At 38.8% G+C, this 24,563-nt stretch overlaps 1 protein-coding gene across 1 annotated transcript in view; it reads right to left on the bottom strand.

Annotated features, from left to right (window-relative positions):
* The window catches only part of OVCH1 (ovochymase 1), a 116,351-nt gene that overhangs the window by 59,009 nt on the left and 32,779 nt on the right, over positions 1-24,563 (bottom strand). The window contains exons 12-14 of the mRNA XM_088836725.1: positions 16,422-16,576; positions 3,571-3,727; positions 3,152-3,253 (exon numbers count right to left, since the gene is read on the bottom strand). Coding sequence (XP_088692851.1) covers positions 3,152-3,253; positions 3,571-3,727; positions 16,422-16,576 — 414 coding nt within the window. The remainder of the gene's footprint in view (positions 1-3,151; positions 3,254-3,570; positions 3,728-16,421; positions 16,577-24,563) is intronic.

Raw genomic sequence — 24,563 nt, 5'->3', positions numbered from 1 at the left:
TCCTCGGCGATCAGCTTTCTTCACAGTCCAACTCTCACATCCATACATGACCACGGGAAAAAGCATAGCCTTGACTAGATGGACCTTGGTTGGCAAAGTAATGTCTCTGCTTTTTAATATGCTATCTAGGTTGGTCATAACTTTCCTTCTAAGGAGTAAGCGTCTTTTAATTTCCTGGCTGCAATCAGCATCTGCAGTGATTTTGGAGCCCCCCAAAATAAAGTCTGACACTGTTTCCACTGTTTCCCCATCTATTTTACAATAACGTAACTGATTTTGCAGTCTCTAATCTTCCCCCACCATGTCCTACAATCAGAGAATGATGAAACAGAATTAAGCTCTTTTCTTGCTTGCTCAAAGCCAACTACAGTGGCTTGCAAGGTCTTTCAGAGTCTAGTCCCAATATGTCTTTGCAATCTTTTTTCCTGTCTATATGAATCCTCCACTATAAATCTGCCTGGAAAAGGAACTGAATCATATAAAATCATGAATTCCCAAGAAGTCACTATTTTTTATAAATAGGGTAACAATTTAAAAAACCATTGCTAAGATTCATTTATTCCCTTGTGTGAAAAGCAAGTGGTGGGAGTGGGTGGGTGTTAAAGATGGCAGAGTCCTAATAGTTTTTCTCACAGATATTCAAAGAAGTAGAACAAAACAATACTCTTTTATATGTAAAGCTTTCAAAGTTCTTTGGTATGCATAATTATTTCTGAACACATGCAAATGAGCAATATCTTTTCTGAATTTTAACAATGTTCACTTTCTAATCGCCTGTTCTGTTTTGTTTGGACACGCCGCATGGCATGTGGCATCTTAGCTCCTCAACCAAGGATTGAACCTGCACCTTCTGCATTGGAAGCACAGAGTCTTAATCATTGGACCACCAGGGAAGTCCACACTTTCTAACAGTCTGAATGAGACAGAACAAAGAATGCATTTGATGGTCACTATCACCACTTATTGACTATTTTAACAGGTCATATACCATCCCTATTCTAGGGGTTTAACATATATTACTTCTTTCAGCATTCATTGAAATTGTTAACTCAAATCATCAAAATCAATAGGTTTTATGATCTTAAAGTCTGCTCGCCATCTCAATCCCAATTCCAGATTTAATTTTAATCTAAATATGACTCTTTGACTCTAGTTTTGACCCCTGACTCGTGCGTTGTCAGTACATACCTCCCGTAAGGTAACGGGTCCCTGAGTTACTCTACTTCATTCCTAGATTTTAGCAGCCATTTTCTCCAACATTATTCTTATCTTATGTCTTGCTGATTTCAACAGGCACATAGATGATGACTCCAGCACTGAAGCTTCCCAATTCTCAACTTCCCTCCAATAATCCTGTCCTTCACCTGACCTCATTCACTCATCCCAGTGATCAGCCCCTACACACCTGGTCATTAGCAGTAATTACAAGCCTTGCATAAACTCAGTTCCAAGAACCACCATCTCCAACCACAACCTTCTGTTTTTCAGCTTACACCAACACACCTTTTGAGACTTGTAGTTCATCTATCCCACCACCTTTTCTTATTTTTTAACTTATCATTCATCCTTGTTTTACTCTTTCCCCAGCTTAAATTCCAACCATGTATCATTTTAATCCCTTCCTCACACACACACACTCTCAATTCCCTATACTCTTGTATACTTGGAAAAACCCACTCTGACTGAATCTTCTCTGCACCTGTGCTGCATCTGTGCAGTACACCTCAGTGTCTCCAGAGGGAAACAACCAGACCAACTGATTAGTCTCCCTCTAAACGTATGATCATTAACCTCAGAGGCTTTTATGCTGCCAAAGAATTCTACTACATTTTCCTAGTCCATAGGGCTTCCCTGATTGCTATTGGAAAGCTATTTCATACTTTCTCTTTTTTTCTCTCAAAACTCTCAAACTCTCTTCTACAATCCTCTGTTTCACCTGCTGAGGAAATAAGCAATTAGAGGAGAATTGCCAGAAGCTCTCATTCCCACATGTACCCATACAAGAGCACCGTGCCTAAATATTCTGCTTTCCATTTGGCAACAATGGATGAACTGCACTTTGCTCCTGCCCAAGACCAGTCCTTCCACCTGGACACTAGATCTCATCCACTTTCTTCTACTGAAAGTCATCCCTCTAGCAAGTCTTGTTCTTCTCTCTGGACTCCTTTTCAGTTTTTCTCCAACTCTTCCTAGTTGTCTCCTGGACTTGAGTATATGTGGGAGTGGATGAAGCAGAGATGGGTGAAAAGGGAAAGACCCTGACCATCTGGAAACCAAGAATGATGGTTATCATGGAACTTTTATCTTCTTATAAATCTTTCACAGACTTCTAAATCTCCAGGTCCTTTTCAGTTCAGTTCAGTTCAATCGCTCAGTCATGTCTGACTCTTTGCGACCCCATGGTCTGCGGCACACCAGGCCTCCCTGTCCATCACCAGCTCCTGGAGCTTACTCAAACTCATGTCCATTGAGTCGGTGCTGCCATCCAATCATCGCATCCTCTGTCGTTGCCTTCTCCTCCTGCCTTCAATCCTTCCCAGCATCAGAGTCTTTTCAAAAGACCAGAAAAGACTTAGTTAGCTTTTAACTAAAAATAAAATCCTATTAGCAAACAGACACTGACAGAGTGGAAGAACTAAGAGACAGTAACACCAGTGCTGGTCTCAGTCGTCTCATGTCCAGAATCCCAGTCTCGCAAGACATCTGAAAGTCTAAGGACCTTTGTTCATGCAGGAATAAACAGTTCAGAGATCAGAATAATTCTGTGAACTTTTCCAAAATTCACACACTGTTTATAACCATACGGCTTTTTTTTAACCTGTAATAGCTGTGTCTGTGAACTAGAAAAGATCCCTGCTGCTGCTGCTGCTGCTAAGTCACTTCAGTCGTGTCTGACTCTGTGCGACCCCATAGATGGCAGACCACCAGGTTCCGCCGTCCTTGGGATTCTCCAGGCAAGACTACTGGAGTGGGTTGCCAAAAGATCCCTAGACAGTAACAATAAATAACTCTTGTGTCTTTAAACTTAAACTACCAACCAGAATGAAAACAGTTTACGGTATTCCAAATAAAATTAGTGAATCCAGATAAGCAATGCTTTTGGCTAAATTCTTATTGGCTCTATTAATGGGATAATGTGAATATCTACTACCTGGCCCAGATGCACTGTCTCTTGAGGGTGTGGGTGGTGGCAATTGTTGTCTTGTCAAGATTTTGCTTTCATTTTTTATCTGGAGTAAAACAGGACCTGCATCTGGGGAGACATACTAAAAGTAAATAAAGATGAAAGCCTAAGGACAAAATGTAGTCTGTTCCAGAGCAGAGATTTTCAAAAGAGAATGCACATCTAGGATTAAAGCAGCCTCAGGAAAAGTCAGTTTTACCATAACATTGTCTAAGGAAGAAGTTATTCTTATAGAATTTTAATGTATATTTTAATATATTTAGAAACTAAAATAAAATACTATGTTATTGTCTTTTCTTTTATAATGCTGTTTCTATCACTCTCACCTCTCCCAAGCACACTCTAAAAACAGAAGAAACTTTTTATAATATATGAAAAATATTTACCTCTGATTTTGGATTGAATCCAGTCCAGGAAGACACTTACTCTGGCAAATACACCTGGCTTCCTTGGTTGGGCACATTCAGCTCCCCAGCTGACAATGCCATAGATGACAAAGGGACCTTTTTCATGTTTACACACTAATGGTCCACCAGAATCTCCCTGAAACGCCAAGAAAACATGTTCTAAAATTGCTTTAATCAGAACTCCTGCTTTCAATTTTGGAACATAAATAATTAATTTATTCAAAACATATTTCTTTAATTTTTTATTTTTACATTTTTCTTTTTTTTCTTTTATTTTTTTTTCCAATTTTATTTATTTATTTTTTTCAAGTTGAACAGACTAAATTTCTTTAAACAAACTTACTTATACTCCAGAGTCCTTTAAAAACTTAATAGCATTTATACATTGAAGGTATTTGATTTTCTTATAACTAGCACTTCAAATGCAACAAGCATTTGAAGCAACAAGCATTTGACCCAACAAGTAAAACTTTCTACAGTTCATAACTTTTATAAATAAAATAAATTAAATGTACAGTGAATAAGTTCTCTGAAATATTTCAATATTTCTGCAGGTTTAGTAACATCGTAAAATACATTTCAACTAAAATTCACAAATCTAAAAACCTGTTAGGCATTTTTAGGTGTTTTAAGATGGAAATGAAGACCAATGTTACATCATAATATGCCAATTACAAATAGTACTTCAAATAGCAAATACTACAGTTTGTCCCAAACTTTAAAAACTATACATGAACTCAACACTGAACTATTGATGGCTATGAGAATTGTTTCCTAGCCTTTTTGAAAATTTCAACCCATTTACGTTTAACGTAATTATTGATAAGTAGGATCCCGTAGCCTTTATTTTCTTTATTGCTTTGGGTTCAAGTTTATACACTCTTTCTGTGTATCCTGTCTATAGAAGATCCTTTAGCATTTGTTGGAGAGCTGGTTTGGTGATGCTGAATTCCCTCAGCTTTTGCTTGTCTGTAAAGCTTTTGATTTCTCCTTCATATTTGAATGAGATCCTTGCTGGGTAGAGTAATCTGGGCTGTAGGGTATTTTCTTTCATCACTTTAAGTATGTCTTGCCACTCCCTTCTGGCCTGAAGAGTTTCTGTTGAAAGATCAGCTGTTATCCTTATGGGAATCCCCTTATGTGTTATTTGCTGCTTTTCCCTTGCTGCTTTTAATATTTGTTCTTTGTGTTTGATCTTTGTTAATTTGATTAATATGTGTCTTGGAGTATTTCGCCTTGGGTTTATCCTGTTGGGGACTCTCTGGGTTTCTTGGACTTGGGTGATTATTTCTTTCCCCATTTTAGGGAAGTTTTCAAATATTATCTCCTCAAGTATTCTCTCATGGTCTTTCTTTTTGTCTTCTTCTGGGACTCCTATGATTCGAATGTTGGAGCGTTTAATATTGTCCCAGAGGTCTCTAATATTGACCTCATTTCTTTTAATTCGTTTTTCTTTTTTCCTCTCTGTTTCATTTATTTCTACAATTCTATATTCTAGTTTGCTTATCCTGTCTTCTGCCTCTGTTATTCTACTGTTTGTTCCCTCCAGAGTGTTTCTGATCTCATCTATTGCATTATTCATTGTATACTGACTCTTTTTTATTTCTTCTAAGTCCTTATTAAATCTTTCTTCCATCTTCTCAATCCTTTTCTCCAGGTTATTTATCTGTAACTCCATTTTGCTTTCAAGATTTTGAATCATTTTCACCATCAAAATTTGAAATTCTTTATCAGGTAAATTCCCTATATCTTCTTCTTTTGTTTGTGTTGGTGGGCAATTATCTTGTTCCTTTACTTGCTGGGTATTTCTCTGCCTCTTCATCTTGCTTATATTGCTTTGCTTGGGGTGGCCTTTCCCTCTTCTTGCAGTTTGTGGAGTTCTCTTTATTATGTAGTTTCTTCGCTGTGTGTGGGGTTGGACGGGTGACTTGTCCAGGTTCCCTGGTTAGGGAAGCATGTGTCGGTGTTCTGGTGGGTGGAGCTGGATTTCTTCTCTCTCCTTTAGAAGACAATGGGCTGCTTTTCTGGGAGCCTGATGTCCTCTGCCAGTATTCAAAAGTTGTTTTGTGGACTTTACTCCGCGTTCAAATGTTCTTTTGATGAATTTGTAGGGGAGAAAGTGGTCTTGCCATCTTATCCCTCCGCCATCTTGTTCCTTCCTCCCCAGAACACTGGGTTCTTATATTCCACTTGGTCGTGGAGTATCTCTTCCCAGCTGCTCCAGCAAGGCGCAGCCGCTGTACCTTACCTTGGACGAGGGGTATCTCCTCAAGGCCACGCCTCCTGCTTTGAATGTAGATCAGCTCCTCTCAGCCCTCCGGTGCCCAAGCAGCCACCGCCTCCTGAACGTGGTACAGCTCCTCTCGGCCACCGCCCTAACCCTGGGCGCGGGGTAGCTCATCTCAGCCACGATTCTGCACGTGGTCAGTTGCGCTGGAGCCGGGCGTCTCCCGCGTCTGCGCCGCCGGAGCCGGGCGTCTCCCGCGTCTGCCTAAATGAATTTTTTCAATAAATGGTCTATAAATCATAAATGTGTCACTGAGTCGTATTGTTATGCCCTGAGTCCGGTCCCCCCCATACTGGTAGAATAAGACACCCGCAGCAATGCAAAAGCAAGAATGGGGTTTATTTCTAGCTCGAGCTAGGGCTCATGCCTCCTCCAGCACAGTGGAGTGGGACAAGAGCCTTTCTTTAATTTTTTAAAAGATCTATTCCTTGTCATTTGGTGTATCTTAGAATACTTAGACATAAATGAAATGACAAAAGAAAGAAAAGAGGAGACACTACAGCTGGTATTTCAGAAACACAAAGGATTATAAGAGACCACTATAAACACTTATAAACCAAAAATTGGGTAATTTATAAGAAACAAATTCCTAGAAACATGCAACCTACTAGCAACAAATTAAGAGGAAAAAGAAAATCACAATAGACTTATATGAGAAAGGAGAATGAATCAATAATGAAGAATATCATAAAAAAGAAAAGTCCAGGACCAGAAGGCTTTACAAGTGAATTTCATTAAACATTTAAATAAAGAATCCTTCTCAAATTCCTCCCAAAAACTTAAGAAGGGGGAATACTTCAAAAATCATTTTTTGAAGTCAGCATTATCCTCATACCAACTCCAGATAAGAACACTACAGGAAAAGATAATTACAGGCCAATATCCCCAATGAATATAGATGTAAAAATCCCCAGCAAAATACTAACATACTGAATTCATCAGCATATTAAATAGATCAATCACCATAATCAAATGGGATTTATTCCAGTGATGTAAGGGTTTTTCAATATATGCAAATCAATAAATGTGAAAGTTAAAAGTTGTATCATCTCAATAGTAAAAAAAAACATTTGAAAAATGTAACATTCTTTCACGATTAAAAACTTTCAAGAACTTGGGTAAAAACAAAACATAACAACATAATAAAGGTAGTATATAACAAACCCACACTTAACATCCTACTCAACAGTGAAAGGCTGAAAGCTGTTCATCTAAAAGCAGGAACAAAAGTGCTCATCCTCACCATGCCTATTCAATACAGTCTGAAAGTCCTAGTCAGAGCAATCTGGCAAGAAAAAGAAATAAAGGCACCCAAATCAGAAAGGAAGAAGTAAAATTATTTTTATTTTCAGGTGATATAATCTTTTATACAGAAAATCTTAAAGGCTTTGCCAAGAAACTGTTAGAACTTATCAATGAATACAGTAAAGTTTCAGGATACAAAACAAACATACAGAAATCAGTTGTCTCTTGCCTATAATCAGTGAAGGGCTGTGCACCTTGCACTAGTTCACAGTGGGTTCTGCTGGACAAATACTGGGCCAGTGCTGTTGAGGCCATCAAGCAAGATCTGTTCCACAGGGCTAATACTACATCTCCCCTTTAAAATTTTGTAGAGGTTATAAAAAAAGACAGTGGTATGTTGTGTGACGATCAGCACTAAGTCCTGTGTTTCTATCAAGGCCACCTGGGCCATGAATGAGAAGGGAATCAAAGTGAAATCTGACTAGAATTTTACTGCAAGGGCCAAGTACATTTAGTATGGAATTGAGTTATGATATAGTTTTACTTTGATGTGTATTTTGAATTTCACCTACACCTAGATAGACATAAAATGATAATTAAAATGCTGCATCAACTTATCTAATAAAATTGGCATCCAGTCCCTATTTTGTTGACTATGAGATAATTTATGTTAATTTTAAGGGTCTGATAGAATACTTCATGTGTATTACAGTAATATTCATATGTGGTGTCTCTAAACTTTTATTTTCAAAAGCTTAAAGCTCAAATACAAACTTCTTTGAAATAGAAAAAAGAAATCAATTGTGTCTCTATACACCAACAAAAAACAGATGAATGGATAAGAAAGCTTTGGTACATATACACAATGGAGCATTACTCAGCCATTAAAAAGAATGCATTTGAATCAGTTCTAATGAGGTGGATGAAACTGGAACCTATTATATATAGTGAAGTAAGCCAGAAAGAAAAACACCAATACAGTATACTAATGCATATATATGGAATTTAGAAAGATGCAAATGATAACCCTGTATACGAGACAGCAAAAGAGACACAGAGGTATAGAACAGTCTTTGGGACTCTGTGGGAGAGGGTGAGGGTGGGATGATTTGGGAGAATGGCATTGAAACATGTATGTTGTCATATGTGAAACGAATCACCAGTTCATGGTCGATGCATGTTACAGGATGCTCGGGGCTGGCATGCGGGGATGACCCAGAGGGAGGATAAAGGGAGGAGGGAGGTGGGAGGGGGGTTCAGGAGGGGGAATTCATGTACACACGGGGCGGATTCATGTCAATGTATGGCAAAACATACCAATATAATATTGTAAAATAATTAGCCTCCAATAAAAAATAAATAAATAAAAAAAGAAGACACTAAGTGTTCTAGAACAAGAGTAAGTTTCTAGAACTAAGTGGTTCCAGAACAAGGGAAAATGCCTGCGTGGTGAAAATCCACATTCAATAGGCTGCACTAAAAGAAGGAAACTATTTTTTGTCCAAAGATAAACAGGCAAGGGGATGCAGATGTGCGCAAACCCGCCACCTCTGCGTCAGAAGTATTGACTGGGGGGAGATGCAATGGCGTGACGTCACTGCCTCTCGGCTAATATAAAAACAAACAAACAAAAAAACCTCATATATGATAGCATCAGAATAATAAAATATTTCAGAACACATTTAACCAAGGAGGCAAAAGATCTCTATACAAAAACGATCATTTTGATGAAAAAAACCTGAAAATTATTTATACAAATAAATGAAAAGATATCCCATGTTCATTGATTGGAAGAATTAATATTGTTAAAATGTCTATACTACTCAAAACCACCTATAGATTCAAAGCAGTCCATATCAAAATTTTAATGGTGTTTTTCACAGAAATAAAGGAAAAAATCCTAAAGCTCACAGGGAACCACAAAGACCCCCACACAGTCAAAGCAATCCTGAGAAAGAATAAAGTTGGAGGCATCACACTGCCTAATTTTAAAATATATTACAAATTTATAGTAATCAACACAGTATGGTAAAACAGATATGTAGACCTAACGTACAGAATTGTGAACCCAGGAAAAAACCTTAATTTATATAGGTAACTAATATTTGACAAGGGAACAAAGAGTATTCAGTGAGGGAAGATTAATTTCTTCAGTAAATGGAGATGGGGAAACTAGATATCCATATGCAGAGGAATAAAACTGAATCCCTATTTACACCATAAAAAATTAACTTGAAATAAATTAAAGACTTAAACAAACATAAGGCCCCAAAAGGCAGAACTGCTAGAGGAAAACGGGAAAAGCTCCTTTGCTTACGGCATCAGTTTTTTGGATATGAAACCAAAAGGACAAGCAACAGGGGCAAAAATCAGTCAGTGGGTTTCATCAAGCTAAAATGCTTCTGCACATCACAAGAAAAAAACAAGATCAAAATGCAACATGTAGAATGGGAGAAAATATTTGCAAACCATATATCTGATATGGGGTTATTATTCAAAATTATAAAATTCATACAAATCAATAACAAAAATCACACAGTTTAAAAATGGGCAGAGGATCTGAATAGACATATTTCCAAAGAAGCTGTGCAGATGAGCCATAGGTATATGTAAATGTGCCCAACATCACAAGCATCAGGAAAATGAAAGTCAAAATCACAATGAGATATCATCTCATACCTGTTTAATCATCTATCATCAAAAAGACAAGAAATAAAGTGTTTGCAAGGATGTGGACAAAAGAGAATCCTGTTGCACAACTGGTAGGAATATAAATTGATACATCACTATGGAAAATAGAACTACTATATTATACAGCAATCCTAGATTGGGGTATATAGCCAAAGGAAATAAAATTAAGATACTAAAGAGATAACTGCAATCCCATGTTTATTGCAGCTTTATTCACATTAGCCAAGATATGGAAGCAATCCATTTTTTCTGTGAAAGGATGAACGGATAAAAAAGATGTTGTGTGTGTGTGTGTGAGATGGATACTTTAAGACTGCTTAGTTGCTAGGTCATATCTAACCAACTGCAACCCCGTGGACTATAGCCTGTCAGGTTCCTCTGTCCACGTGATTTTCTAGGCAAGAATACTGGAGTGGGTTGCCATTCCCTCCAGGGGATCTTATTAACCCAGGGATCAAACCACATCTTCTGCACTGGAAGGCAAATTCTTTATCAGTGAGCCACCTGGGAAGCAATATATATATACACATACACATATATATATATTAGATGTATGTTTACTTATTTGTTATTTATCTATAAGAATACTAAATATTAAGAGAATATTAATATTTAGTATTCAGTTCAGTCGCTCAGTAGTGTTCGACTCTTTGCAACGCCATGAGTCACAGCACGCCAGGCCTCCCTGTCCATCACCAACTCCCGGAGTTCACTCAAACTCATGTCCATCGAGTCGGTGATGCCATCCAGCCATCTCATTCTCTGTTGTCCCCTTCTCCTCCTGCACCCAATCCCTCCCAGAATCAGAGTCTTTTCCAATGAGTAAACTCATCGCATGAGGTGGACAAAGTATTGGAGTTTCAGCTTTAGCATCAGTCCTTCCAATGAACACCCAGGATTGATCTTTAGAATGGACTGGTTGGATGTCCTTGCAGTCCAAGGGACTCTCAAGAGTCTTCTCCAGCACCACAGTTCAAAAGCATCAATTCTTCGGCGATCAACTTTCTTCACAGTCCAACTCTCACATCCATACATGACCACGGGAAAAACCATAGCCTTGACTAGACGGACCTTGGTTGGCAAAGTAATGTCTCTGTTTTTTAATATACTATCTAGGTTGGTCATAACTTTCCTTCCAAGGAGTAAGCGTCTTTTAATTTCATGGCTGCAATCAGCATCCGCAGTGATTTTGGAGTCCCAAAAAATAAAGTCTGACACTGCTTCCACTGTTTCCCCATCTATTTCCTATGAAGTGATGGGACCAGATGCCATGATCTTTGTTTTCTGAATGTTGAGCTTCAAGCCAACCTTTTCACTCTCCTCTTTCACTTTCATCAAGAGGCTTTTTAGTTCCTCTTCACTTTCTGCCATAAGGGTGGTGCCATCTGCATATGTGAGGTTATTGATATTTCTCCCGGCAATCTTGATTCCAACTGGTGCTTCTTCCAGCCCAGCGTTCCTCATGATGTACTCTGCATAGAAGTTAAATAAGCAGGGTGACAACATACCACCTTGACGTATTCCTTTTCCTATTTGGAACCAGTCTGTTGTTCCATGTCCAGTTCTAACTGTTGCTTCCTGACCTGCATACACCTTTCTCAATAGTCAGGTCAGGTGGTCTGGTATTCCCATCTCTTTCAGAATTTTCCACAGTTTATTGTGATCCACACAGTCAAAGGCTTTGGCATTGTCAATGAAGCAGAAATAGATGTTTTTCGGAACTCTCTTGCTTCCTCCATGATCCAACGGATGTTGGCAATTTGATCCCTGGTGCCTCTGCCTTTTCTAAAACCTGCTTGAACATCTGGGAGTTCATGGTTCACATATTGCTGAAGCCTGGCTTGGAGAATTTTGAACATGACTTTATTAGCGTGTAAGATGAGTGCAATTGTGCAGTAGTTTGAGCATTCTTTGGCATTGCCTTTCTTTTGGATTGGAATGAAGACTGACCTCTTCCAGTCCTGTGGCCACTGCTGAGTTTTCCAAATTTGCTGACTTATTGAGTGCAGCACTTTCACAGCATCATCTTTCAAGATTTGAAATAGCTCAACTGGAATTCTATCACCTCCACTATCTTTGTTCATAGTGATGCTTTCCAAAGCACACTTGACTTCACATTCCAGGATGTCTGGCTCTAGTTGAGTGACCACGCCATCGTGATTATCTTGGTCGTGAAGATCTTTTTTGTACAGTTCTTCTGTGTATTCTTGCCACCTCTTCTTAATATCTTCTGCTTCTGTTAGGTCCATACCATTTCTGTCCTTTATCGAGCCCATCTTTGCATGAAATGTTCCCTTGGTATCTCTAATTTTCTTGAAGAGATCTCTTGTTTTTCCTATTCTGTTGTTTTCCTCTATATCTTTGCATTGATTGCTGATGAAGGCTTTCTTATCTCTCCTTGCTATTCTTTGGAACTCTGCATTCAGATGCTTATATCCTTCCTTTTCTCCTTTGCTTTTCGCTTCTCTTCTTTTCACAGCTATTTGTAAGGCCTCCTTAGACAGCCATTTTGCTTTTTTGCATTTTTTTTCCCATAGGGATGTTCTTGGTCCCTGTCTCCTGTACAATGTCACGAACCTCCGTCCATACTAAATATTAGACAGTGACTATCACATATATGTGAAATTTAAAAAAACGAAACTCACAGAAACGGGCTTCCCTGATGACTGATGACTCAGTGGTAAAGAAAATGCCTGCCAATTCTTTGAGGCATGGGTTTGACCCCAGGGTTGGGAAGATCCCCTGGAGAAGGAAATGAAAACTTGTTCAAGTATTCTTGCCTGGGAAATCCTATGGGCAGAAGAACCTGGCAGGCTATAGTCCATGGGGCCTCAAAGAGTTGGACATGACTTAGCAACTAGGATCTTATATACGGTTGCTAAGAGAGTAGATCATAAGTGTTCTCAACACAAAAGAAATGGTAATTGTGCGAGCAGAGCTCAGTTGCTCAATTTTGTCCGACTCTTTGTGACTCCATGGACTGCTGCCTGCTAGGCTCCTCTGCCCATGGAATTCCTCAGGCTAGAATACTGGACTGGGTTGCCATTTCCTCCTCCAGAGGATCTTCCCAACCCAGGGGTTGAACACATGTCTCATGCATCTTCTGAACTGGCAGGTGTATTCTTTACCACTGATCACCTGGGAAGCCCCTTCACAACACATGTGTATAAAAATCATCACACTGTACATTTTAAATTTATACAATGTTATATGTCAATTAATCTCAATAAAGCTGAAAATAATCAGAACTTAAAATATAGGATTTGCAATTTTTTAAAGACAGTCTTTCTGATTTTTAATCATTGCATTTTTTATATATATACAAGTGTATTTAGACCCTAACTAAATTTTAAATTATCTTCTTCTGAAATAAACTGAGCTGATAACACATTTGATATAGCTGTTTATTTTATATGAAGAATTTCACAGTAGATATCCTGAATTGGGAACAGGAGACAGAGTACCTAATTTGTATTGTAGAACAATTAACATTTTCTTTGGGCCTAGTTTTTTTCCCCCACAGAAGATTATTAAGATTCCCTTCCAGCTTGAAAATGGTCTGATGTGTATTTTATTCACTCATTAATTCAGTACCAACACACACCCAATATAGAATTTTTCAGGCAATTACAAACATTTCATGATACAGAAAAAGTCTTTCTACTTTATTTTCTTTTGTCAGTGCTTATCACAGGGTTTAGTACATAGCAAATCTTTAATAAACAAATGGTGCCTTTAGTTACTTAAAAAAAAGTATTCAGTGCCTACTGTGGGCTAGCCATTATGGAAAAGAGTATAAGCAAATTAGATTGTAATGATACCCATAAAAGGAATACTCAGAGTGAAAAAAAGGTAGCTGTGTGTATGTTTACACATGCATATAAAAAATATATATATATATATACATATACATACACACACATATAAATATATATATGCACACACATAAATAAATTACACATTAACTTACATAATAAATAAATTACATAAAATAAACTACATATTAACAATCAGATGTGACTGTTAAGGGTTTCCCAGGTGGTGCTAGCGGTAAAGAACCTGCCTGCCAATGCAGAAGATGCAAGAGATACAGGTTCCATCCCTAGTTTGGGAAGATCCCCTGCAGGGGGGATGGTAACCCACTTCAGTATTCTTGCCTGGAGAATCCCATGGACAGAGGAGCCTAGTGGGCTACAGTCCATAGGGTCACACAAAGTTGGACATCACTGAAGTGATTTAGCATGCACATATGTATTATATATGTGTGTGTGTGTGTATATATATATATATATATATATATATATATGAGCATTTGAGCTCATACATGAAAAATAAGAAGGAGCTGTATTTTTTAAAATCTGGAGGAACAGCATTATATGCAGAACTGATATCGGGGCTAAGGGCCCAATTTAGACATGGATGTGGTAAGTTTGAAGGTCAGAAGGCAATCAGTGTGGCTGGACTATAGTAAGCAAGCAGAGAGAAATAAGAAATACATTGGAAAAGTCAGCAAGAACCAGAGAAGTATCTATCTGTGAAGACAGAAATCACTTGATAGGTCAAAGAACTTGAAATTTTTAAAACAATCTGAAATGTGTGGTGAGCAAAGGATCACAGGATTCCACACTGTGTGTCTGAAACTCCTGTGACTCTGCATTTCAACCTTCTGATGTTCACCTTCCTGGATAAGAAATTACATTAGTAAGTCCATTACCCTCAAGTGTACACGGGAGGGTAAAAACCAATTACCTGACAGAAATATTAGAGTCTATTCTGTCAAAGCAAGTTTCTGAAGTTACCCTTTCAGTAATTCAGTATTCTTTGTAAGAGAAAGCTAGCCACACTTGGTCAGAATGTCAACTCCTATTTTCCTTTCCTCGTATTGGCTATAAATTTGGTCACACTGCAGCCAAAGTGACAGCTGGATGTAGCTGAAGTAAGAATAGGTGCCAAGTGAGATCATGGTATTTGGCTCACCTCTACATAGATCTGTTTCCCTCTCTAGTTCTTTTATGATCTCTTGATAGATTAAGGTCTTTCTTTAATGTCAGATGCTACTAAACATGACAGAGACAGCAGAGCTATTTGTAATTTTCTTGATTCAAAATAGAAAAACCATCCCTCAAAAAAGGGAGAAAGAACACATTAATTCAGAACACTTTTCTATTTGATTTCTATAACAGTAATATGCTCTAGCAGAGGGTGTGAAGCCCTTCTCATACTCCTCAGACCTTCCAGTCAGAATCTGGCTCTGTGCCACAGGGATCCTGCGCTATCCACCCCACCCATGAGGTAAGCCAGAATATGAGAAGTGCCCCTCTGCAGCCCTCCAGCCATCACTTTGGGGAAGCTGCCTCACTCCTAAGGGAGGAGGAGTACTACATGTGTTTATCACTGCAGGATTCAGTTCAGCCCCCCACTGTGGTAGCTGGCTTAATTACACATCCTAGACTGGCTGCCTCCCCTTCCCTGTACCCCCTCCTCACATTCCTACAGCTGATATCTGCACTTCTAAGCAGACCACTGCCATTGAATCCTCCTCTTAGGGTTGGCTTCTGGAGATTGCAAATTAGGACAATATACAACATAGAACAGAATTTGTATAGAACTTGACATCATAAAAGGCTTAAATGCAATAAATTTATAAACACAGTTAAGAGAGGACCTCCTTTCTTTTGTTCTCATGTTTTTACATGGAAAGACTTCTACCCAGATTATAGTCCAGTTTTCTCTCTCTAGAGGTGATATCCACTGGTTCATGTTTCCTGATGGTGGGGGCTGGGGTTTACCATCAAAGAGCTACAACTGTTCAAGACTCATTCTTTCTTCCCTCTCCAGGCCAGCATGAAAGGAAATACCAATCTGGAGATATATGTCTGCCTTCCTTCAGGCAGTTTCCCTCAAATCCAGCCTAGGAGCTAAAGGTAGGGCTACTTCCTGTTGGAAATGCTTCTAGGTTGCATATGTAAGTCACATTTCTCAGTTGGCTACATGGATATTAAAGCTGGTATTTTGCAATCCTTTGGCACCCGTCTTGTCTTTTTCTTACTTAATGCTGAACTCGCCAACAGCATGCTTGCCCAACTGACCTGTAAGTCCATCTCTGTAGCTTTGTACCTCTGTTCTATCACTGAAATTAAACTACTGCTTTGTGACTTGTTTCCCATTGCATATGAAAACCATTTTTTCAAAGGTTCTCATTTTCCTCATAATCGTTTTATTTTATTCTGTGGTAGAAATTTGTGTGAGTACACAGGAATTTAGTAATAATTTGAAACAATAAAATTCTTATATCACAAATGGGATACATTAACTGAGAATCCTTATTTGCTCATTGTCCTTTTACCAAAGCCCTAAGCATATCTGAACATATCTCACCAGCAGGTCAGTTGAATGGTGCTCTTTCTCCTACCTTCTCATGGGCCCCTCTACATACCTACTTGCCCTCTGACTGATGCCTGCTTCTGTCTGGCTTTTGAATAGGGGTGTGGTGTGATGTTGCGGGCACACTTGCCTATGGCTTTGAGAGTGTATTCTTCTTGTCTATGGAGAATCTCCAGCAGATAACAACTTCCTGTCTTCCTTGGCAAAATCAGGATCCTCTCACCTGGCCCACATCTTTCCCTCCAGATGCTGCAAAGCCAGCACAGATCATCTTCTCTGAGATTCCTCCTGGATGGGCTGAATAGTAAGTGCGTTCGCAGAACTCTCTTTCTAACACAGGCACTTGAATCTGCTGCAAGCGACTTGCTAGACCACCATCTAAAAAATAGGTTGAGAAAGAGTTTGATTGTGAAGTAAACAACAGGTGATGTTAAAGAAATATATTTAAGTTCAAGCTTGCTCTACACCATCATTCGGTTTTGCCTAAGTCGATGCAGAATTCTGAATCCAAACAGTGTCTTGTGCAGAATATCTTTATTTCCAGATGTGGCATCTTGGGGAAAAAAATCCACTGGCAAGAGAACAAGACCAAAAGCACTTTTTTTCTAGTTTAATTCTGATTTAAATCTTAGTGTTTCAAAGATTGCTACATGTAAGAATCCAGAAAGAGAAATTCAGTAATATATGACTTGGTGTTACATAATTCATATTATAAATATATATAACTATATGTTTATGCATGTACAGTTGATCCTTGAAAAACATTGCTTTGAGCTGTACAGGTCCACTTATACTTGGATATGTTTTCAATAGCAGATAGCAGTACTACATAGCTTGTGGTCGGATGAACCCATGGATGCCGGATTGTAGATACAGAAGTCTGACTATAAATGATACTTGAATGAACCTCCACACTGTTCAAAGATCAACTGTAAATATTTTACGTAAATATATAACTATATAACAATAATACATTTATAGGATTTCCTAATATAAACCAAAATCATGTTTCTCTTTTTCCTTTTTTATCACTGGGGCCTAATTCCAACTCCAATTTAAGATGACTTTGATGATGAATACTAAAGAATTTCTTCCCTGACCTGACCCTTAGGCAGGCCTATGTTAACATGTGTTCTGCATGACTTATTCTATCACTTTAGATTTATAACTCATTTAAAAAAGGTAAGTTTAGTATTTGATAGTTCTGTAACTTTCTGGAAACAATTTTTTAAAAATTTTTAAAAAGGGGGGGAATTCAGGTATACATATGGGGCTTCCCTGGTGGCTCAGTGGTAAAAAATCCTCTTACCGGCAACCCACTCCAGTATTCTTGCCTGGGAAATCTCATGGACAGAGGACTCTGGAGGGCTACAGTTCATGAGATCACAAAGAGTAGGACACAACTTAGTGACTAAACAACAACAAATATGTATACATATAGCTGATTCACTTTCCAGTACAGCAAAAACTAAAAAAGCATTGTAAGGCAACAATAAACATTTTTAAAAATTATATTAAAAATAATTAAAAATTAATTTACATTTAGTGGTTTAGATGATAAAGAATCTGCCTGCAAGGCAGAAGACCTGGTTTCAATCCCTGGGTCTGGAAAATCCCCTGGAGAAGGGAATGGTTACCTATTCCAGTATTACTACCTGGAGAATTTCATGGACAGCATGGACAGAGGAGCCTAGCGGGCTATATAGTCCATGGGATTGCAAAGAGTGGGAGATGACTGAACAACTAACACATGATGTATAATATTTATGTTTTTTACTCCAAGCTACTAATACTCACAAGATTGGGAGGTGGGCTGTCACACTGATTTCACACCTGAAAAAGCCAGAACTCTAAAGATTTGATCTTTCAGCAATTGTGGGACAGAACTAAGAACTAGCCTGGGTCTGACTCTATATCTTTTTTTTTTTTTTTAATGAAATAACCTAATACAAAAATAATTTAATGTATTTAAAATCTTCTTTTCATAGACCATCCCTAAAAGTGCTGTTTATTATCATGTCTCAAAATAGAGAACTTGTTATCTCTCTGAGACTGAAAGACTGAATTCACCTTTTGTAAAACTTTAACTACCTCTATCACCTGGTGGTCACAGAGTTGGTGAAGGCTGAAGGCATTAAAGAACAGGCACATTTACTCAAGGGCATTTAAGCCATCCAGTCCATAAAAATTTACTGTTTCCTCTATGCTAGGTAGATATTGACCCCTGGGGAGAGAGCAGTAAATCAAGCAGAGATCTGCCTCCAAGAGGCTCCTGCTATAAGGGGTGAGATGTAGAAAATGAGTCTGTAAAACAAAGTTAAGTCCCTTTATGTGCAAGGAGATGATAAAACCAGGCAATGAAGAGAGTGAAGGACAGTCCTGCTGCAAGAAAACGGTCTGAGAAGATTTGAGTTGAGGATGGAGTGATGAGAAGAGGCTGTGAGAAGACTGAAATAGGAGTGCTCTGAGGCCAAGGAAACAAAGTATAGAGCTTGAGAGAGAAAGAAGACACAGTGCCTGAAGGTCAGCCAGCAACGGGACAAAGGAGGAAAGGATGCTGGAGAGGTTCGGGGAGGTCCCATGCAGATTCTTCAGTGCTGGGCTAGGAGGTCAGATTTTTTCTTTTTTTCTCAATGAAAACTTATTATTATTATTACCCAAAAGTAAATATTTCGGCAACGTTCTTAACATTCAGTTTGGGATGGAAATTTTTTCTAAATGTAACAAAAAGCCATTCAAGGTTTATCAACTGAGCCACACTGATTTAAATTCCCTTTTGATATTTATTAGCCATGGAATCTTAACAAATGACTTAACTTTCAGGGCCATAGCCCCCTCATCTGTAAAACAGAAGGATAAAAATCTCCTCAAATGGCAGTTGTAAAGATTTTAGAAAAAGGCAGTTTGGCTGCAGGTACCATAGTAAACTGAGAAGATGAATGCTGCACAGGGTCAAGGATTAATTCCCCTCTCCTTCAAGCTCATAGATTTTGCCACTGTTTGAAGTACATTTGACATCCCTCTCATGAATCATAGCCTTGTTGTGGTGAAGCAGCTTGCACAAATGGCAACCCACTCCACTACTCTTGCCTAGAGAACCCCATGAACAGTATGAAAAGTCAAAAAGATATGACACTGGAAGATAAGCCTCCCAGGTTGGAAGGTGTCCAATATCCTACTGGGGAAGAGCTGAGAACAATCACTATTAGCTCCAGAAAGAACGAAGCGTCTGGGCTAAAGCGGAAACAACTCTCAGTTGTGGATGTGTCTGGTGGTGAAAGTACCAGATGCCGATGCCGTAAAGAATACTGCGCAGGAATCCAAAATGTTAGGTCCATGAATCAAGGTATACTGAATGTGGTCTAGCAGGAGATGGCAAGATTGAACATTAATATCCTAGGAATTAGTGAAGTAAAATGGAAGGGAATGGGAAAATTTAATTCAGATGACCATTATATCTACTAGTGTGGACAAGAATCCCGTAGAAGAAATAAAGTAACCTTCACAACCCACAGAAGCATCACAAATGTAGTGTTTGGGTACAATCCCCAAATGATAGAACGCTCTTGGTTAATTTCCAAAGCAAACCATTCAATATCACAGTAATCTAAGACTATACCCAACCACTGATGCTAAAGAAACTGAAATTGACCCATGAAGTTCTGTGAAGACCTACAAGACCTTCTAGAACTAACACACACACACACACAAAATGTCCTTTTCATCATAGGGGATTAGAATGCAGAAGTAGGAAGACAAGAGATACCTGGAATAACAGGCAAGTTTGGCCTTGGAGTACAAAATGAAAAAGGACAAACGCTAACAGAATTTTGTCAAGAGAACATGCTGGTCATAGAAACACCCTTTTCCAACAACCCAAGAGACAACTCTACATGTGGACATCACCAGATGGTCAACACTGAAATCAGACTGATTATATTCTTTGCAGCTGAGGACAGAGAAGCTCTCTACAGTCAGCAAAAATAAGACTGGGAGCTGACTGTGGCTCAGATCATCAGCTCCTTCTTGCAAAGTTCAGGCTCCAACTTAAAAAAGTAGGGAAAACCACTAGGCCATTCAGGTATTACCTAAATCAAATCTCTTCTGATTATACTGTGGAGGGGATAAATAGATTTTCAAGGGATTAGATCTGATAGACAGAGTGCATAAAGAATTATGGATGGATGGAACTGGGGGAATTAACTTGCCGGACTTCAGGCTCTACTACAAAGCCACAGTCATCAAGACAGTATGGTACTGGCATAAAGATAGAAGTATAGATCAATGGAACAAAATAGAAAGCCCAGAGATAAATCCATGCACCTATGGTCACCATATCTTTGACAAAGGAGGCAAGAATATAAAATGGAGAAAAGACAGTCTCTTTAACAAGTGGTGCTGGGAAAACTGGTCAGCCACTTGTAAAAGAATGAAACTAGAACACTTCCTAACACCATACACCAAAATACACTCAAAATGGATTAGAGAGCTAAATGTAAGACCAGATTCTACAAAACTCCTAGAGGAGAATGTAGGCAAAACACTCTCTGACATAAATAACAGCAGGATCCTCCAAGACCAACCTCCCAGAATATTGGAAATAAAAGCAAAAATAAACAAATGGGACCTAATTAAAATCCAAAGCTTCTGCACAGCAAAGGAAACTATAAGTAAGGTGAAAAGACAGCCTTCAGAATGGGAGAAAATAATAGCAAATGAAGCAACTGATAAAGGATTAATCTCCAAAATATACAAGCAGCTCCTGCAGCTCAATTCAAGAAAAATAAATGACCCAATCAAAAAATGGGCCAAAGGACTAAACAGACATTTTTCCAAAGAAGACATAAAGATGGCTAACAAACACATGAAAAAATGCTCAACATCCCTCATAATCAGAGAAATGCAAATCAAAACCACAATGAGATACCATTTCACACCAGTCAGAATGGCTGCTATCCAAAAGTCTACATGCAATAAATGCTGGAGAGGGTGTGGAGAAAACGGAACCCTCTTACACTGTTGGTGGGAGTGCAAACTAGTACAGCCACTATGGAGAACAGTGTGGAGATTCCTCAAAAAACTGGAAATAGAACTGCCATATGATCCAGCAATCGCACTCCTGGGCATACACACCGAGGAAACCAGAATTGGAAGAGACACATGTACTCCAATGTTCATTGCAGCACTGTTTATAATAGCCAGGACATGGAAGCAACCTAGATGTCCATCTGCAGATGAATGGATAAGAAAGCTTTGGTACATATACACAATGGAGTATTACTCAGCCATTAAAAAGAATGCATTTGAATCAGTTCTAATGAGGTGGATGAAACTGGAGCCTATTATACAGACTGAAGTAAGCCAGAAAGAAAAACACCAATACAGTATACTAACACATATATACAGAATATAGAAAGATGCAAATGAGAACCCTGTATACAAGACAGCAAAAGAGACACAGATGTATAGAACAGTCTTTGGGACTCTGTGGGAGAGGGTGAGGGAGAATGGCATTGAAACATGTATATTATCATATGTGAAACGAATCACCAGTTCAGGGTCAATGCATGTTACAGGATGCTCGGGGCTGGTGTGTGGGTATGACCCAGAGAGAGAGTAAAGGGAGGAGGGAGGTGGGAGGGGGGTTAAAGAGGGGGAACTCATGTACACCCGGGGCGGATTCATGTCAATGTATGGCAAAACCAACCAATATAATATTGTAAAATAATTAGCCTCCAATAAAAAATAAAGAAATAAATAAAATTCCAAAAAAAAAAAAAAGAATTATGGATGGAGGTTCATAGCATTGTACAGGAGGCAGTGACCAAAAGCATCCCCTCAAAAAAGAAATACAAAAAGGCAATATGGTTGTCTCAGGAAGCTTTACAAATATTTAAGGAAAGAAGATAAGTGAAGGGCAAGGGAGAAAGGGAAAAATATATACTGAAGTGAAAGTAGAGTTCTAGAGAATAGCAATGAGAGATAAAAAGGCCTTCTTAAATGAACAATGCAAAGAAGTAGAGGAAAACAACAGAATGGGAAACACTAGAGATTTCTTCATGAAAATTGGAGATATTGAGGGAACACTTTATGCAAGGATGGGCATAATAAAGATCAGAAAACAGTAAAGACCTAACAGAAGCAGAAGAGATTAAGAAGACGTGCAAGAATACATAGAAGAACCATACAAAAAAAGGTCTTAATGACCCAGATAACCATGATCGCGTGGTCACTCACTACATACTCACCACATATGGACGTACCGGAGTGTGAAGTCAAGTGGGCCTTAGGAAGCATTTCTACAAAAAAACCAAACCAAACCAAAACAAAAAAACTAGTGGAGGTGACAGAATTCCAGCTAAGCTATTTCAAATCCTAAAAGATGATGCTGTTAAAGTGTTGTATTCAATATGTCAGCAAATTTGGAAAACTCAGCAGTGGCCACAAGACTGGAAAATGTCAGTTTTTATTCCAATTCCAATGAAGGGCAATGCCAAAGAATGTTCAAACTATCGGACAGTTGCGCTCATTTCATAAGCTAGCAAGGTTATGCTCAACATCCTTCTAGCTAGGCTTCAGCAGCATGTGAACTGAGAACTTCCAGGTGTACAAGCTGGGTTTTAAATAGGCAGAGGAACCAGAGATCAAATTGCCAACATTCACTGGATCACAAATAAAGCAAGGGAATTCCAGAAAAACATCTACTTCTGCTTCATTGACTATGCTAAAAGGCCTCTGACTATGTGGATCACAGCAAACTGTGTATATCTTAAAGAGATGGGAATACCAAACCACCTTACCTATCACCTGAAAAACCTGTATGCAGGACAAGAAACAATAGTTAGAACCACTCATGGAACAACTGACTGGTTTGAAATTGGGTAAGGAGTATGACAAGACCATATATTGTTACCTTGCTTATTTAACTTTTATGCAGAGTACATCATGGGAAATGCCAGGCTGGCTGAATCACAAGCTGGAATCAAGACTGCTGGGAGAAATATCAACAATCTCTGATATGCAGATGACACCACTTTAATGGCAGAAAGTGATAAGGAACTAAAGAGCCTCGATGAGGGTGAAAGAGAAGAGTGAAAAAGCTGGCTTAAAAATCAACATTCAAAAAAACTAAGATCATGGCACCTGGTCCCATCACTTCATGGGAAATAGACAGGGAAACAGTGGAAACAGTGTCAGACTTTATTTTTTTGGATTCCAAAATCACTGCAGATGGTGATTGCAGCCATGAAATTAAAAGATGCTTACTCCTTGGAAGAAAAGTTATGACCAAGCGAGACAGCATATTAAAAAGCAGAGACATTACTTTGCCAACAAAGGTCCATCTAGTCAAGGCTATGGCTGTGGTCATGTATGAATGTGAGAGTTGGACTGTGAAGAAAGCTGAGGGCCGAAGAATTGATGTTGTTGAACTGTGGTGTTGGAGAAGACTCTTGAGAGTCCCTTGGACTGCAAGGAGATCCAACCAGTCCATCCTAAAGGAGACCAGTCCTGGGTGTTCATTGGAAGGACTGATGTCGAAGCTGAAACTCCAATACTTTGGCCACCTCATGCAAAGAGTTGACTCACTGGAAAAGACTCTGATGCTGGGAGGGATTGGGGGCAGGAGGGGAAGGGGACGACAGAGGATGAGATGGTTGGATGGCATCACCGACTCAAGGCATAAGAGTTTGGGTGAACTCCAGGAGTTGGTGATGGACAGGGAGGCCTGGTGTGCTGCGGTTCATGGGGTCACAAAGAGTCAGACATGACTGAGTGACTGAACTGAACTAAACTTGACTCCAAAGAGATCAAACTAGTCAATCCTAAAGGAAATCAATCTTGAATATTCTTTGGAAGGACTGCTGCTGAAGCTTAAGCTCTAATACTTTGGTCACCTGATACAAAGAGCTGACTCATTGGAAAAGACCCTGATGCTGGGAAAGATTGTAGGCAAAAGGATAAGGGGGATGCAGAAGATGAGATGGTTAGAGAGCATTACCGACTCAATCTGTATGAATTTGAGCAAAGTCCAAGAGACAGTGGAGGACAGGGGAGCCTGGTGTGCTGCTTTCCATGTGGTTGCATACAGTCAGAAATAACTTAGCAACTGAACAATAGCAATGATATTTAATTTACATAGCTGTGTTAGTTTCTGCTATATAGCAAAGTGATTCAGTTTTACATACACACACACACATATATACTTTTTCAGATTCTTTTCCATTACAGATTACTATAAGATATTGAATATAGTTCCCTATGCTATACAATAGGATATTGTTGTTTATCTATTTCATATATAGTAGTATGTACATGTTAATCCCAAGCTCCTAATTTATCCCTCTCTCTTCCCTTACCCCTTTGT

The sequence above is a fragment of the Moschus berezovskii genome, chromosome 6 (genome assembly GCF_049115385.1).
Source record: "Moschus berezovskii isolate FMDL1 chromosome 6, NW_MosBer_1.0, whole genome shotgun sequence".
NCBI classification, from domain to species: Eukaryota; Metazoa; Chordata; class Mammalia; order Artiodactyla; family Moschidae; genus Moschus; species Moschus berezovskii.
Note: the sequence above shows the minus strand (reverse complement) of the source record. Positions and strands in the feature narration are given on the sequence as shown.